At 36.4% G+C, this 17,305-nt stretch overlaps 1 protein-coding gene across 1 annotated transcript in view; it reads left to right on the forward strand.

The window, feature by feature from the left end:
• The window catches only part of LOC107720136 (interleukin-1 receptor accessory protein-like 1-A), a 49,601-nt gene that overhangs the window by 25,849 nt on the left and 6,447 nt on the right, over positions 1 to 17,305 (forward strand). The window contains exons 5-6 of the mRNA XM_016527765.1: positions 7,074 to 7,148; positions 16,781 to 16,835. Coding sequence (XP_016383251.1) covers positions 7,074 to 7,148; positions 16,781 to 16,835 — 130 coding nt within the window. The remainder of the gene's footprint in view (positions 1 to 7,073; positions 7,149 to 16,780; positions 16,836 to 17,305) is intronic.

A 17,305-nucleotide genomic window follows, 5' to 3' on the forward strand; every position in this document is an offset into this window, starting at 1 on the left:
TATATATATATATATATATATATAAACAATACACTTTTGTATAATATAATATAATGTAATATAATGTTTTTATATTACATATTAAAAATATAATATTATTTATTATATAACAGTTTCAGCTAAAGAAGAATTTCTGGCACTTTCTAACACATTTTCTAGCACCCTTCAGTTTATCAAAACTACCACATAATTGAATTATTCATTATTCTGGTTATTCATTATTATTTTATTTTACTTCAGGCCTTTACTTTGAGCATGCCTTGGTAACCGTAGGCTATGTGAAATGCTCTTTTATTGGTTTCATGTCTCAGTAAAATAGAAATCCTTGAAACTACAGTAATTTCCCCTATAAAAAAATTAAACCACAAATCTTTAATATTTTGATTTGTTCTAGACAGCAGTGCGATTAAAATAGAGAGAAAATGGAGACTTTTAATTAAGTTAACCTGAGAAAAAAGACCCCTATAATCTCCCATCTCCCTCACTTTTTTTTCTGCTAAGAAATTTTAGAAGAGGCGTCCAGCTTCCGGATGCAGAGTTCTGTGTTAGTGCGATCTGGTTGAAGTAATGCTTGCTGAAAAACAGTTTCCAAAAGTAGCTTGCATTTCCTATTGCTATTTTAGTACAGACAATGTGGTTTCCATGGACACTTGCGTGGTGTCCATGCCAACGGCAGGTTTGGAGCAGTGTAAGCGTGTAAGCGTGTGTGCCCGGGAGGGACTTGCGGTGGAGTGATTCAGGGACAGTGCCAACCTTTCTTTACCTCTCCCACCTGTACCAACCTGTGCCCTTCCCACTGAATCTCCATGGAAACGGTCAGATGAGGGCAGTCACCCAGATTCAATCCAGTCACCCATAGACGACAGAAGGGTTTGTGGGTACTGTAGTCCGCTAGGGAAGCGTTGCTGAGTGGCAGGGTAGGTATTAAGTGGTTACAAGATGATACACGGGTAAGAGTGCGTTTTGTTTGTTTATCTATTGATCTCCATGTTGATTGAAGCCCCCGTTGTCTTAAAATCCCCTATAGTGCACTGGGGCTGCCATTGCACGTTCTTTACACATGCTCCCAACACCTTGCATCTGTCAAGTCTAATCAGGGCAAGATAAGTGTGTGTGTGTTTTGTGTGTGTGAGTGTCGGTGTGTGTGTGCACATGTGCCTGTAATCAGTAGAGAGTTATGTAATCATATTTAATTAAGGATTAATTACAGATGCCGTTAAGTGAGAGTGCAACAACTTAATTCTCTTTTAGTCACCCAATCACACACACACACACACATGTTTATTTTCTGTCATGTTGGGGACATTCTGTTGACGTAGGGCATAGCTAGCAGGTGACCAGAATCCAGTTTATTTTCTTATACAAATATAAACATAATTTTATATATATTTTTAAATTTAGGTGGCATGACCACAGATTGAAATGCACAATTTGTAGACTAATTATTTTATGACATATTTTGATGCATATTTTTAATACATAGAATTAATTATAATGGATTTTAAACCATTATAATAATAATAATAATAATAATATAATATAAAATGTAATATTTTTCATTTAGATTCAGGGCACCAATTTATGCCATTATTTTGGCACATTGTATGGAAAATACATTTAATGAATAATTATTTAGGACCCTGCATCAGTTAGTATTATATTAATAATATTAAAATAAATTACTAAATTTAATATTTTTCATTCAGGTGGAAGGGACCATGGATTGAAATGCATAAATTGTGTATTAATTGTTTTATGACATATTTTGATAAACATTTATAATACATTCAATTAATTATACTGGATCAGTTGTTATAATAATATGAAAATGTTTTAATTTAGGTAGAGGGAACTGATTTGTGTTTTCATTATTGTGACACATGTAGATGTAAAATACAAATTAATTATACAGAATTCTACATTAATTTGTATTATATTAATAATGTTAAAATGTATTACAACATTTTTCATTCAGGTGGAAGGGACCATGGATTGCAATAGACAATTTGTGCATTAATTATTTTATTACATATTTTGATATAAAATACATTGTATTATTTATAATGGATTTCACATCAATTGTTATTATATTAGTAATATATACTACAAAATGTAATATATCTCATTTAGGTTTAGGCGACCACATATTAAATAACTTGAATGACTGAGTAAAAATAGTTAAAGCATGATTTGTGTTTTTTTTTTTTTTTTTTTTGCCATATTGTAATGTAAAATATATTCAAATAATTATACCAGATGCTACATCAATCCTGTCTCAATTCTTATGGGCCCCTCTGGACATTTAGTTCCTTAGAATCATTCCCACCTTTCACCCCATTAGCTCCGGCCCTGCACACACACGACAGTAATACACATTCCACCTTTTTTACATTCCACTCCAGTAGATCTTCCCCTCAGAGCTTCCTTTTATCTCACAGTTTATTTCTCAAGGACATCTGAACAGGAATAATGCACAGCATGAAAATCTCTGTCATCACTGAAAATAGAGTCAGATATTCTGAATGCTCTACAAAAGTGATTCGTATCCAGCGCAGTGTGCTGCAGTGATCTCAATGAATACATTCTCGTGTCCTCGCAAGTATCAAATGTGCCCTAGTTTCACCAGCGAACCGTGCTCTCTGGCTAATGCTAGGACACTTTTGCAGGCTAAAGATCACACAGGGTTTATCTTGTAGCTTAAGCTGCTGCTACATAAGGTGTGCGTTACATCTGTGTATACGGTTCTCAGGCCATTTAAGGTGCATGATTTTGATTAGCCGTTCCCTTGTTTTGGGTTTATCTGTAATGGAAAAATAGTGTTACAGTAGTCAGAGGGCCATGTGAATTATTTACCCTGCACTGCACACTGCATACTGGCTACAAAGAGTTATGCAATATGAACTACGATAGAGAGAGATTTTAACAAATGTCTGAGTCCTACATCTGTGGCAACATTTGAGAATGAAAATACATAGCACAAAACAATTATTTCGGAATCTTGGCTGAAATATGGGTCGTATCGCAGTGTTCCACACATCCGCATGAATGGGGCAAACTGGAGGAAATGGACGGACAGACTAATTACAAAGTGAATAACTCTCTAACTCAGATGACATAACTTTCTGTCAGGTTCAAATCAAAGTAAACTTGAAATGACTTGAATTGATCATGTATGAATGTGACGGTTTAAATTAAATTCTGTTAAATTAAAGCTGCACCTCTGTGTCTGCGATCATCCTGACATCATGACATTTGTTGACTGATGATCCAAAAAAATACACACTAAACAATTTATGAATGTAATTGAATGAGCAATTGCAACATATTTTTCTATTACTTTTAACCAACTGATTCCAAGATCATTTTAGTGGAAGTAGAGTCAGTTCCCCTCAATTTCACACAGGTGCCTCCCATGTCCAGGTGCTGTGTCCCATTCAACTCAGAAAAACAGAATGTCCAACATCCTGCCTGGAAAAGTGCAACAGAACACCACTCGTATTCAGACTTCCAACTTGTAAATGTGTAGTTATCTAATGCGTAGTATACAATTTTAAGCATGCCCTGTTATTTTTTCGGGCCATATACATTTATGAAACGTGTGTTTGAATGTGTGCTTACGTGTTTGAATGTGTGCTTACGTGTGTGTCCATGTGTATATGTATCTCTGTGTGTGTGTGTGTGTGTGTGTATATGTATCTGTGTGTCTTCTCCCCTGCTGAGTGTAACCAGTCTCCCCACCGCGCTGGCCTGAGTGTTTTTATTTCTCTCCTTTTCTGTATCACACCATCTTTCCGTCACACTCATCCCTTGCTTCTGAGCCAACCCCGATTTACACTCTATCTCTCTCTTTTCATCTCCCTCTGTATTCCTCTCTCTCAGGGACAAATTCACAAAACAGTCACGCCATTTTTGCATCCAGTATTTCAAGGCAAAAAAGAAAAACAGCTTCTAACGAATCGTTTTGATTCTTTTTAGCGCAAACACCTCATTTCTATCAAAATTCAGCACCGATTCTGTGGGCGCTAGTGAATTGGGAGCTAAAACAACGCAGACAGTGTTCGCAAATAAATGGTGCTGTCAGTGGGTGCAATTCAATCTTAGTGAATTCTCTTCTCTGTCTCTCTCTTTCTCTTTTTACTTTTAGACATAGAGATGATAGCATCTTCATATTGAGGGTGTTTGTCATGGTTGTGGGTTCGAGTCATGGTGAAACTACATTGCTCATTGCTTAGATTATAGCTGTGTAATTGTTCTACCAGACAGCAAGCAATTTGTATGGTGACTCATCCTCTCTCTCTCTCTCTCTCTCTCTCTCTCTCTCTCTCGCTTTCTCTCTTTTCTCTCATCCTCTCAATCTCCACGCGTCCTCTAGCTGCGTTTAAAGCATGTTATGATAGTTACAGTCTTGACAGGCATATCAAAGACCCTCATATTCTTAAAAATATATATTTTAAAGGAATAGTTTACCCTAAAATTGCGAATTATTTTTCATCATTTGCTCACCCCCATGTTGTTTCAGACCTGTATGACTTTCTTTCTTCCATGGAACACAAAAGGATTATTCTGAAGGCTGTGCTGGCTGCATTTCCCATGCAATTACAATGAATGGAGACTGAAGGTTGCAAGAAAAAAAAGTACAGTAAAGGTGTTCTGTATTACAGCTATTCTGAAATCATTGATGGTTTTGTGAAGAAGAATCAGGCCACAGTTAATCTTGTTATTTACATGGACGTAGGGTATTTTTTAACATTTACAGGGGCTAGTCAGTGATTTTATTACCTCCCGAATCCAGAATGATGCTTCCCACATAAAAATTCCTGGATTAATTACTGACTGTTGTTGACAAACACCAAGGTTGTGTGGTAATGTTTTTGCTGTCTCAATCCACATCTCTGAGTTTACCAAATGGGATCAATTAAAAAGTTATTTTGTAAATGCTTTTTTGACCACTGCCATGCGCCGTACAGTAACTGTTGTGCCTCACTATGTGCATGCATTTTAAAAATAGACTTTTATTTCTTAAATCAATTTACTAGTCAACTAACTGGGTCAAATGTTTGCCTTATGTAAATAAGAGGTTGTGTTTAAACCATAGCGTGTCAATTTTCCTAATGTTAAATAGGATATTTAAATGAATGTTGAACATATGACTGACCACATGAGAAGCGCATTTCTGCGAATGTAGAATCACAAAACTCACTCCTCCACCAATAAACTCCTCCACCTCCTTCAATAAATCATCTTCTGAACGCATGAGTTTTACTACCAAGGAGCCATGCAAATTTATTTCTACATTCATCCCAATGGGAAACAATTACTGTTCGAATAGGGCTATAGTTTCAAGAATCATATCCGTCCAGTTTGTGAACGGGATCAGCTGATTCATTACAAAAGATCCAACTCAACTTAAATTTCAGTCTTAAACAAAACTATTTCTTAAACAAAGACTTATCATATGACTTTTAAAAAAAAAATAGAACACGAGTTGGCGCTTTGGTGTCCTTTTTGAAGCTTGATAGCTTCAGTTTGAAAAAAAAAAAATACTAGAGTTTTGAGTTCCACTGAAGAAAGTCATACAGGTTTGGAACAATATGATAATAGGTAAACAATATTTTTTTTGTTGAACTACCATATTTTCCAGAAAACAGGTCGCACATGGGTCAAAACTGAATTTTTGAGAGAGAAAAAACACAGATAAGCCACATTTTATTGTCACATTCAGAAATAATGTAAAATACCAGTCATTAAATGTTTATACTATAAACACTATAAGCATTTTAATTCCCCCAAATCCTTTAAATGTAATGGTTTTCAGGACAGGAATGAAAAATATAAGTATTAAAAAAAATTATAATGGCATTCATTATAAACTACATTTCTTATAGACGTTAAGCCCACAACAAATTTATTTAAAACGAAACTGGAACTACTGGGCCGGCATATGGAAAATGCACCATTAAAAATGCTCAGGTACCTCTTTCATTCAGCATGAATGTAACTGTGTCCATTTTGTGCATGTTTTGCATGCTTGATGTTAATTGCTTTATATAAGTCACTGTAGAATATAAATTTCAGCACGTTTCAGATAATAAAAACTTATAGGGTATTCCTTTACAATAAGTATAAAAATTGTTAATATGCTTATCCAAAAACAAGCACTACCACATGACTAATGTTATTTATTGTTAAATTTCCATCATACAGCTACATTGTGATATACCATTACTGTGATATTGGTTTTCTTACACAGTGATTTACGATTTTAGTCATACCATCCACTTCCAGTGAACTAATATGTCCATTCCCTTTACAACTTTAACCGGGAAATGTGCAGCATAAGTCAGCAGCGAGATGTGTATATTCCGGAAGCGTAATTCATTAATTTGCTGTGTGCTATCCGTCAGTCACCCGGAATAATCCGTCGGGAGGGGCCAGTGCGCTTTTCTCCGCCGAGTGAAAATTGGATTTTGGATGAGCGATCGCGCGGCTTAAACTTCCACCAGCTCGCTGTCTATTAAGTGCACCCCCCACGTCACACACACACACACACACACACACACACTTGCAACCCAGAACCAATCTAGAGCCGCGACAAACACACACAAATATACATCCTCGAGATTTAAGAGTTACATGAAGCTGAATGCAAACGCACACGTATGCAGCCACAGTGACATGGTGCGTGTAGTATTACCTACAGCAATCCTGTGCTTGAGAAAAGCCAACTGAACAAACACAGTCAGCATAATCACCAGAGAGAGAGAGACACGTACACAACTCTGACTCGAAGGAAATGAGCTGGAATTTGGAGCATCGTGCCCACATGTGTAGAGGAAGATCTGAAGAGAGAGGGATGTGGGGAGGATTGATGGATAGGGGGAAAAAAGTCAAGAAGAACAGAAACGAGAGCACTGGGGAGACCAAGACAATTCTCGCTGAGATGTTGATGGCGAGATGCTGGAGTTTACTCATCCAATCACGAATGTGTGGGCAGAGAGAGGGAGACAGTGTGTGCTTCATCAGAGGTGCTTGATGTCACTTAGTAATAATAACGCTCTGTGTGTGTGTTTCAGCTCCTCTGACTGAAGAGCCCCCCAGGATTCTGTTTCCCTCTGAAAACAAGCTTCTCACCATGGATGTGCAGCTCGGTAAGAACAGCCTCTGCTTGTGTACGTGTATGCTGGGGGGGGTATTATTTTTGAAAGAACGTAATATGTAATATGCTGTGCACAGTATGCACATTTTCTGAATGCATGGATTACCCGGATAACCTGCTATTTGTTAAAATGTGCAGTATAGAGCCAGAGCATAGTGCATGGAATATTGTATCCCATGATGCACTACCCTCGACTTGACCTTCTATATCCAGGGTGACAAAAGAACCGGAGGCGATATCAGTCAGGGTTTTTCATGATTTGTCTGGTTGACTCATTTTTTGAAGGGTCTGCCAAAATGTTTGCATAAACCTGGATTAAGAATGGAAATAGAAAGAATGCTCACTGAATTAAACATTCAAACAGTTGCACCATTTTAGCCAAAGTGTTTCTGAATGAAATCCTGCATTTTCTTGCCATATCACTCACTTCTTAAAATAACCAAGTGCCAAGGCCATCTTGAGGGGGCTCAATTTCTTTCTTTTTTTTTAGGGGGGCACTAGTGATGAATGGTGCTTCTGCCAGGTGCTATACGCTATATCGATGTATGCTACCATTTAAAAGTTTGGGGTCAGTGATTATTTTTTTTATGTTTTTGAAAGTCTCTTATGCTAGCCAAGGCATATAATTGATTATAATGTACAATAATGACAATAAAATACAATAAAAACTGAAATATGGTGAAATACTATTGCAATGTAGAATATGTGTTTTCTATTTTAATATATTTTAAAAAGTGATTCATTCCTGTGATGACAAAGATGAATTTTCAGCAACCAGCAGTATTTAAATATACTGATCTGGAGGTATTATTATTGTCAATGTTGAAAACAGCTTTGCTGCTTGATATTTTTGTGGAAACTGTGATAGTTTTTTATGTTGTTGGTTTTTTTTTCAGAATTCTTTAATAAAAAAAAAGAATAGCAAAAGACCAGCAGCATTTATTTAGGATAGAAATCTTCTGTAACAATGTAAAAGTATTTGCTGTCAATTTTAGCAATTTAATGCATCGTTGATAAAAGTATTAGTTTCTTTGACAAAAATAAATAAATTGTACTCACCCTAAATTTTTAAATGGCACCATGTATGATGCATAGTTATATGTACCAAATCTACAAATGTCAGTGCTGTTTGATGCAATTAAAGTTTGCATCAAATAGCACTGACAATAATGTTTTGTTTGGCATACTGCTTATGGAAAGCTGGCAGTAAATTGAATACTACTTTAAAGAGATGTTTGTGAACATTTTTTATTGATCATGGCAGCAATTAATTCATCAAATAATGATGAAATTATGTAGAAAAGCTTTATAACTGGGCATATATCCAGGTGTTTGGTGCAGCGGAATGCACTTTTGGCATTTTAAAGAGCCAATTGCTCTACAATCCCAGCTAAAAATCCCCAACACTGCTGCACCCTCCACAACATAGCACTTAAATTTAGTTACTGAATTGGCAATAGCAGAAAGAGCATGCAAATAATGGGCACAATTCACTTTTAATCCATGAATTTTCCTCTTATTATAGTGAAACTCTGTGTGCTGTCTTTTTGAAATACTGTAATAGGCAGTATACAGTATACTGCAGAGTAAGCAGCATGGTAGTATTCTATTCTGAACACAGCCGGTGTGGTTTATGTATTTGCATTGTGTTTGTGCAAGAAATTGTGTAAGTAAAAAGAGAGTCATTGTAATGGATTTACTCACAAAAACACAAGCAAAACAGTTTCAAAAATGTGAACTGTTTTTGTTATTGAAAAGACGTCAAACTGTTACTAAAAGAGACTCATCAAGAATGTTTAAACTCATGCAGTTATGCGCTAACTCAGCAGCAGCAGCATTTGTGTATGTGTGTGTGTGTGTTAACGCCTGAGAAAGGAGTTCCCCTGCTAGACAGATAGCTGCTATAGTCAGCATTATGATGCTATGTTGTTTACGCTCTGAATGGAAGTCGTTCTCATAAATGCAAATCCTCTATGCTAATTATCTGCTGTTGTCTCCCCACAATAGCCGCTCCATATGGTGCCGAAACATTAAGCGGGCCTTCTTTTGGATTTCACTGTGCGTGTGTGTGTTGATCCGAGCTCCTTGTGCATGTTAACACACGCATACCGTCCGCTTTAATATATGTAACGGACAGAGATGTGCTTGTTCGCGCATGTGCGCTGGTCTGTTAGCGTGTGCATTGAACTGAACCGTGTGTGTGTGTGTGGTGGATGGAGCCGCGTCTGTTTGTTTGGCGGAGACTTTGGATCCAGGCATGTTGGAAACATGAGCAGATTGGAGCATATTGTGGCGGCTCTGACCATGTTCTGTCTTCAGAATGAGCAGAGAGAGAGAGCAGGACACCACTCATCGAATGGAGACACACTGACCACATGATGAGTAATTTATAGGTTTAGACGGTGAGTGCGTTGGTAGCTGAATTCATATAATACAACCCAGCAGAGTCGAACTTTGTTGTGTTGTGAATATCGTTGAAACTGTTCAGTTTCATCTCTCTTTCTCAATTCAGTTTCAATTCAATTGAAAAAACTACATTTTTGTATTTCTAAATCCTTTGCAGAATCATGAGAATCTAAATAGTATTTTAATTTAAATTAACTTACAATTGTAGTGAAGAAGTAGGCTAATATTAAATCTTTTCTCAGTAAATTTGTATGCCGTCTTAGACTTATAATGACACCTGGTGGCAAGGAGTAGCATCATTCAGGCATTCAGTTTTCAGTCAATTGTTCTTATTCTATTGTTCTTATTCTATGAGTGAAAGTATATGATAATTGGGATAAAACAAGTATTTTCCTGCTGATCAGGGGATCTCAACATAATGTGTGCCTTAAAGCGACCCGCTCCAAGAAAAATAAATCTTTTTTAGGTCACCGCTATCAAATGCATTTAATGAATTTAAACATATTTCATATATTTCAAAGATATTTATTTATTTGTGAAACTTCTACTTTTGTAGAAATTTTTTTTTATATTAATTCAATATAATTAATGAATTAAATACAAAAATTTAATACAGAGCAAATAAAGTATCAATAAATTTGACAGAAATCATTCAGCTATAACATTAAATGTACAAAACATTAAAAATGATAAATTAAAGAAAATTTAAATAAAAAATGGAATAAATAGAATAAATAATAAAATAATAATTTTAATTTTAGATATACTGGTTCAAATGTGTGGTATGCAGGTGTGGGTTGCAGGTGACATGATTAAAGAAATTCAGTGGAAATGAGAGAGAGTGACTTTGAAGGAAAGAAGAGCATTAAAGAACATGAAAGGAGGTTCTGAGAGATGGAGACAGAATTCTGAGCTGGTGGAAGAATATTTAATGCTTTTAGAACGTTTCAGGAGGGAATCGCTCCTCGCTGAGCACTTCCTACAGAAATCTTATTGGACACGCACAGATACAGACACACACACACACACACACACACATGCAAACTTAAACACATGCAGTTTTATAAGTATATAGCAGGTAAGAGGATATTGCTGGTCTAATACTAGTTATTCCCAGCATTTGTTGATGCTACTGTGTAATACTATGCGATATGTATGATGTATATGGCCATTACTTTGCTATAATGAGAGATGAGCTATCGAAATCATTTTTCATGCTCCCTGCCATAGATGCGAAACAGATGATGATGTGAGAGCATGGGATGATGGGATGATGAGTGACGGATAGAGAGAGACAGATAGAGTGTGCTGTGTGTGAACCCATCACATCCAAACATTATTAATGACAACAGGGGAACTCACACACTCTTATGTGTGCGCACACACACATAAACACAACTCAAATATCGCAGACAAACAAAGAAAGTGGGAAGAAATGAGACAGAAAGAGACTGGGCTGACTCACATTCAACATGAAAAGAGGGAAAAAAAGGTGACCTTTCTTCCTGTGTCTTTATGCAGTCGCCAGCCAAGATGAACAAATAGAAAGCAACAATGCAGGAAAGACTTGACTATCTATTTGTATTATATTGAATTGGACTGATGAGAGTTCATCTTAACCTTCATGTTCTGTATGGGCTCTTAGAGCCCCTAAGGGCTCGAAAATATACCAATAAACATTGAAATATCTGGTTGAAACTCCATTGCTTGTTCTAATCTTTTGAGATCTGATTAGAAACAAAATGTCAGCTTGATAACATGCATCAACCATCCTTTGATGAAAAAGTGCTTCATTACTTTTGTTTGTAGTCTCAGAGAACCCAGATACAAAGCATTCATAAATGCAATGAAATTTCACATGCTAACTTTTTTGATACAGTCCTGTCAGTTGTTTATTTTAATTTCTTTTATTGTATTTTTCAGAAATGTTTTTTGGAGGGGTCCACTCGACACTAAACAGGTCACGTTTATTTATATAGCGCTTTATACAATACTGATTGTGAACAGAAGTGAAGTTACTGAAATGGATGCTAGTTAGATTTCTGAAAAGTGTGGCAAAACAGAGGGGGAAAGCCTCAATATACCTACTGGATTGTGATTAGCTCAGATGAGCTAATTAATTTGTTATTTTTATAACTACTATTATTATTTTTAATTTATGTGAGTCATTGGGGCTTCTGAGTCATAAAAACAACAAAAAAGTAAAGTCAATCTCAAATGAACATGCGGGTTAACTAAATATAATATAACTTAATTGAAATGTATTCACTGTGTGTCTTTGCTTTGCTTCCTCACAGATGGCACAAACCGCACACACAGAAACACACACGTATGTTAACGCAAAAGTGGGGAGGATTTGTGCAGAGGTATTCAGAGAACACTTCTTAATATTAATCACCCTTGCCCAAAATAATACAGTTGTTGCTAAGCAACCATTGGGAGATGAGGGCATTTCTCTAAATAAACATCTCAATTTATTATTGGGTAAGATTGGACACTGATATCCTTAAAGGAACAGTACAAAAGCAGTGGATTTGTGCAAAAGCTATGTTTCTGCTTTTAGGATGTTGGGCTAAATAGCCTGGAACCAGATATTTGTGGTTTACAAGCCCATTTCAGCTATCTGGCCACAGCTGTGGATTAAATGATGAATTAAATGATTATTTTTTATGCCATTTCTTGTTAATTCAAATCTAATCTTTGTTTAATAAACATTGGTATGCAATGTGCAGTAGACAAATGAGGGATCGTAACAGCCAATGAACAGCAACCTAGTTATCCGCTTCATAATTTATAGCACATACATTTTCAGCTTAATTTGAGAAAGAGAGAGAGTGTAAAAGAGGAATGACTAGACGTAGAGGTCGCTTTATCTCTATTCTGAAGTGTTCACTCCAATCCAGAGTCCTTTGTCCCACATTTTGGGCCACGGTTTCTAATCATGCATATGACCCTGTTAGAGCTGCCACGACCTTTCATGTGCTGGAAATTTTTGGCATGCCCTTTAAAAGGAAAGTTCACCCAAAATTCTGTGATCATTTACTCACCCACATGTCGTTCCCAACCCGTATGATTAGAGAGATTTAGCAGAATGTCTGAGCTGCATTTTCCTATGCAGTTAAAGCGTAATGTATATGTGACCCTGGACCACAAAACCAGTCTTAAGTCACTGGGGTATATTTGTAGCAATAGCCAAAAATACATAGCCAAATATTGTCCTATCATAACAAAACATACATCAATGGAAAGCTTATTTATACAGCTTTCAGATGAATATTGAAAAATTGACACTTATGACTGGTTTTGTGGTCCAGGGTCACATATGTCATCCAGACAGTATCTTTCTGTCTAAGTTGGCTGGTCTTGGCCAGAATAACAGAAAAATGGACACAGATTTTATGTAGATAGTCCAAAGTCTTTTATGTAGATGTGGCGATAAATGGCATATGTAATAATTTGCCTGTTCTTGCACAGAGACACAACAAATAAAGTGTCATTTCACTCTCTACCTGAAACCATCTTTGTCCCACTCTTTGATGCTTAACCCTTGACTGTGTATCCCACAACTGCATCTCTCTAAATTGTTTGATCGTTGTCCTTTCTGTCCTTCACTTTAGTAAGACGAAATTCTTTCAACTGACATTCCACAACACCCATCCTTCCTTCTGCTGAGGTTTAGTTTCAGGCGTAGCTTAAACCATACATATAAACCACCGTCTGTTAACAGACTCATACTCACCTGCATTCAAAAAAGAGGAGTATTAAACACACACACTCACACGTGTCAAACACAGAGCATTTCACAGTCAATCATCTACAAACTGCTGGGGGTTACACATACTTAAACAATCTGCCATTTTTATGTCTTTTCCTAGCCTGAGCTCGACAAATAATCAGATCAAATCAGATTTGCAGCCCAAAAACACCTCATTTGTGTCCATCCTGGCAGTTTGTCAGATATCCAGAGTGTATTATCTTTCCTTTGGGGATTTGAACTCACAGTCCTCATTGATGGCTCTTAGAAGCTGAAGGAAACTGAAGAGAGTGTGAATCCTATTAAATTCAAACATAAAAAGAAAAGATGCCTTTAAAGGAATAGTCAACTATTCACCCTCACCCTCATGTCATTCCAAACCCGTATCTTTTTAATACATGGATCACAATATATATATATATATATTATGATCCATGTATTAAAATGATTTCTGAAGGATCATGTGATGCTGAAGACTGGAGTAATGACTGCTAAGAATTCAGCTTTGTCTTTAGAGGAATAAATTACATTATAAAATATATTAAAATAGAAGAGAGTTATTTCAAAATATTACTGTTTTACTGTATTTTTGATTAAAAAAAAATTAATGAATCCTTGGTGAGCACTTGATGAGACTTCTTTCAAAAACATGAAAAAATATTACCGACCCCAAACTTTTGAACTGTATACATATGTATAATAAATTAATTTTATATATTGCTTGCCATACAATACAGAATACAAAGATACTTTTGCTAACCAGCCAGACAGGAAAACTGCACTGGTTCTCACATTTGACTGAACTGAACTGACAATCCTATTGACTCTTCAGTCCATCCTAATGTAATTTAATCTCCAAAACCGCCCACCACTGTTAATCAGCCTTGTACTATAGTCACATACCAACAGGAAGTCATGTGATGCGTACGATTTTCACACATGATATCCCAGGGGTCTGACGGAGTTTGATCCCGCTGTCAGCGGAAGAAAGCTGTATTGAGAGAGAAGAATAGAGGCAGTGGGTTGAATACGTAAGGGCCTGCTGACGTGCTGATATATCTGGATTTGGATTTATTTTGGAGATTGAAACAGATCCTCTGGAGAAATGCCGCCTTTGTGAGGGGGAGGGGACACATATGTGTCAGTATGTGGATGTGTGTGTGTGCTTTTGTATTTAGAGACCGTTTTAATACCTCTAGAATAGTTCGCTCTGAAATCGTATGTGTGTGTGAGTCTGTTTTATAATAGAAAACTTTCTCTTTGTTCACGAATCTCCCTTTACAATTCAAATGTGCTCAGCGCTCTAAAAAACGGATTAAACTGTACTAATTGTCTTTTCTCTCTCATTTGAACACTCTCTCGGTGTCAGACACACACGCTGTAACATCGGTGAGAGAGGTGCTGAGGCAGGGTCTCTATGACATCAGAAAGAAAGGATGAGGGGAGGACAGGGAGTATGAAAGGATCTGCGGAGGAGTACCTGTTCACAAAGCCCTATTCTATATAGATAATTAAAGTCTTACACATCCCCGTTGGGTTGCACTGCTGAGGAACAAATCAGGTGAAGAATTGGAGGAGGGGAGAAAAAAGATGGATACAAAGAAATATGTGCATTCAGTCTGCTAAAGCAGTGGCACTGGGAGATTCTTTAAGTGAAGTGAATTCTGAGTGAAGATCTTAATGTTAACTTAGGTCGCTATTCGTTTATTCATGTCTGTGTGATGTCTTCAGACCTGCATGTTTGTGTGTGTGTGTGTGTGTGTGTGTTTTTACAGGAATGCTTGGTCAGTGTTTCGGCTTTGTTGGTAAATGGAGCGAATCACTGCAAGCAAACAGCTCAGTACACTTGCCTTTCATTCAAACGCATTGAAAAACACACTCAAAACAGCAAAATGGCCCTGGATAGAGCTTAGAGCTCTCTCTGGTGGCAGACCTTATTAAACATCTCTTTTTTCTCGTTGCTTCCTAAATGATGTATTGAAATTGCTAAATTAATCCATATCTGTAGTACGTTATCCTCTGATTAGGAGGCAGAAGAGATTGTGATGATAACAGAGGAGAAAACAACTAGATTTGCATTTTCTAAAGGATATGTCAGTGCTTTCAAGGCAGCAAAATGAATAGTGTTTGAGTTTTAAGCTTGAATTGGTTTTGTGATAAGAAATACCGCATCAGAGTCGCTTGATGTCATCATGGTAATCAGCACACGTCTGATTTTCTGCCAGCTATGCATAAAAATAAACATGCAATACAACACTGCTGTGATTATAGGCAAGACAGGAGAGACCAGTCTGAATTCTGTATGCAAATAGATGTAAGAAAGAGTAATGTTCAGAATGTTATGATGACAATGTCATAGTTGCATTTTAAATACATTCTATGAATGTAAGTCAATAAAATATGAAACGTGCAGTAAGGTACGTAAAAACTGTGTTGCAGAAAAGTACCCAGAGGTACGTATTTTTATGAGACCAGGTTGATATATATCTATAAATATGTATATGTATGCATATGTATGTATATGTGTAAGAGACAAACATTTTTCAAAATGTTACTGACTCCAAACCTTTGAACGGTAGTGTACATAACTATGTATATAACAGTCTATAACAATCTTGACATTTGAAGTTTATACAATGTTAGGCATTTATACTGCATTAAGGATTTGGAATTCAAAAAGTTTAAATGGAAGTCTATGACATTTTTCAGTGTCTTCTATGAAAAAAAAACTCTGATCTCTGAAACAGATCAGACAGATACTGATTTGAATGGCAGAATGACTGATTTAAGACATTGAAAAAAACTAACTCCGGTTTGTACAATAACAGTATGTTGGCTTTGCTAGGCTGTGCAGTTGCTAAAATGTTCTGAATGGTTGTTAGTTGGTTTCTCTGTGTTTGTTAGGGTGTTCTAGTGTGCACATGGTCACATCCATCCAGGATTTTGTCATCTTAAGACTGGACTACTGCAGTGCTGTATTGGCCAGCCTTCAAAGTAGCTCAATTAAACCTAGCACAATTTGAGAACACCAGTGTATTTGGTCTTTAACCGGCCGGTGACGGCCCATGTTTCACCCCTCTCAGTCTTGTTCCACTGACATCCTAATCAAATTCAAATTCAAATCTCTTTTTTTTTTTTTTTACTTCTGCAGTCGCACCTCTGCTCTAGCTTTTGTTTACTCTTCAAATTCAGTATTATGGCACTGCTAATGTCGCTGGCTCCTCTATGATAAATAGCTTGTGTTTTGCCTTATTTGAAAGTCGCTTTGGATAAAAGCGTCTGCTAAATGATTAAATGTAAATGTAATTGGTTTAAAGGTCTCAAACTGTGAATGTCTGAACATTAACATTCCATAAATGTAATTTGTGTTTATTATTATGTCAACAATACATCAAACCCAGTATCAGTTAAATTTCTGTGACTTGATGTAATTTACAGTATGTGTGTATGGTGCTGTTTTACAGACTCGTGGTCTCAGTATCTCTTTAATCAGATGCTCCTCGTGTACTTCACATCCTGGTGAGAAACAGACGCTATTTCTGGTTTGTTTGGGGGCCCGGAGCAAGATCTTCCCTGGTGCTGGGCCTTATTCGTTGGTAGTCTAAAGACATGCCTAATTAACGTCAAACAACTGACAAACATCGCAACATTAAGGCAGAAATACCACCTCAACCGCAACTAAAGAAAGAAAAGAAGCAGCACTTCAAACCACTGAGGATAAACATGTTCATACACTGAAATAAACACACTGTTGTTAGGGATTGTAGTTCTCAGTTTTGCATTTGTATTTTTAATGCAATTTATTGATTTTTATTTAGGATATCATGCTGAAAAGCATATGCAAACATTAGAATTGCATGCAAATTACATAATAGCTTTATATAATAATAGCTTAGACCATCATGGATGGATGGATGGAATAGATGGATTTATTTATTTCCTTATTTCCTTATTTTTACATATTATATATATATATATATATATATATA

The sequence above is a fragment of the Sinocyclocheilus rhinocerous genome, unplaced genomic scaffold, assembly GCF_001515625.1.
Source record: "Sinocyclocheilus rhinocerous isolate Xijiao unplaced genomic scaffold, SAMN03320098_v1.1 scaffold631, whole genome shotgun sequence".
Taxonomy (NCBI): domain Eukaryota; kingdom Metazoa; phylum Chordata; class Actinopteri; order Cypriniformes; family Cyprinidae; genus Sinocyclocheilus; species Sinocyclocheilus rhinocerous.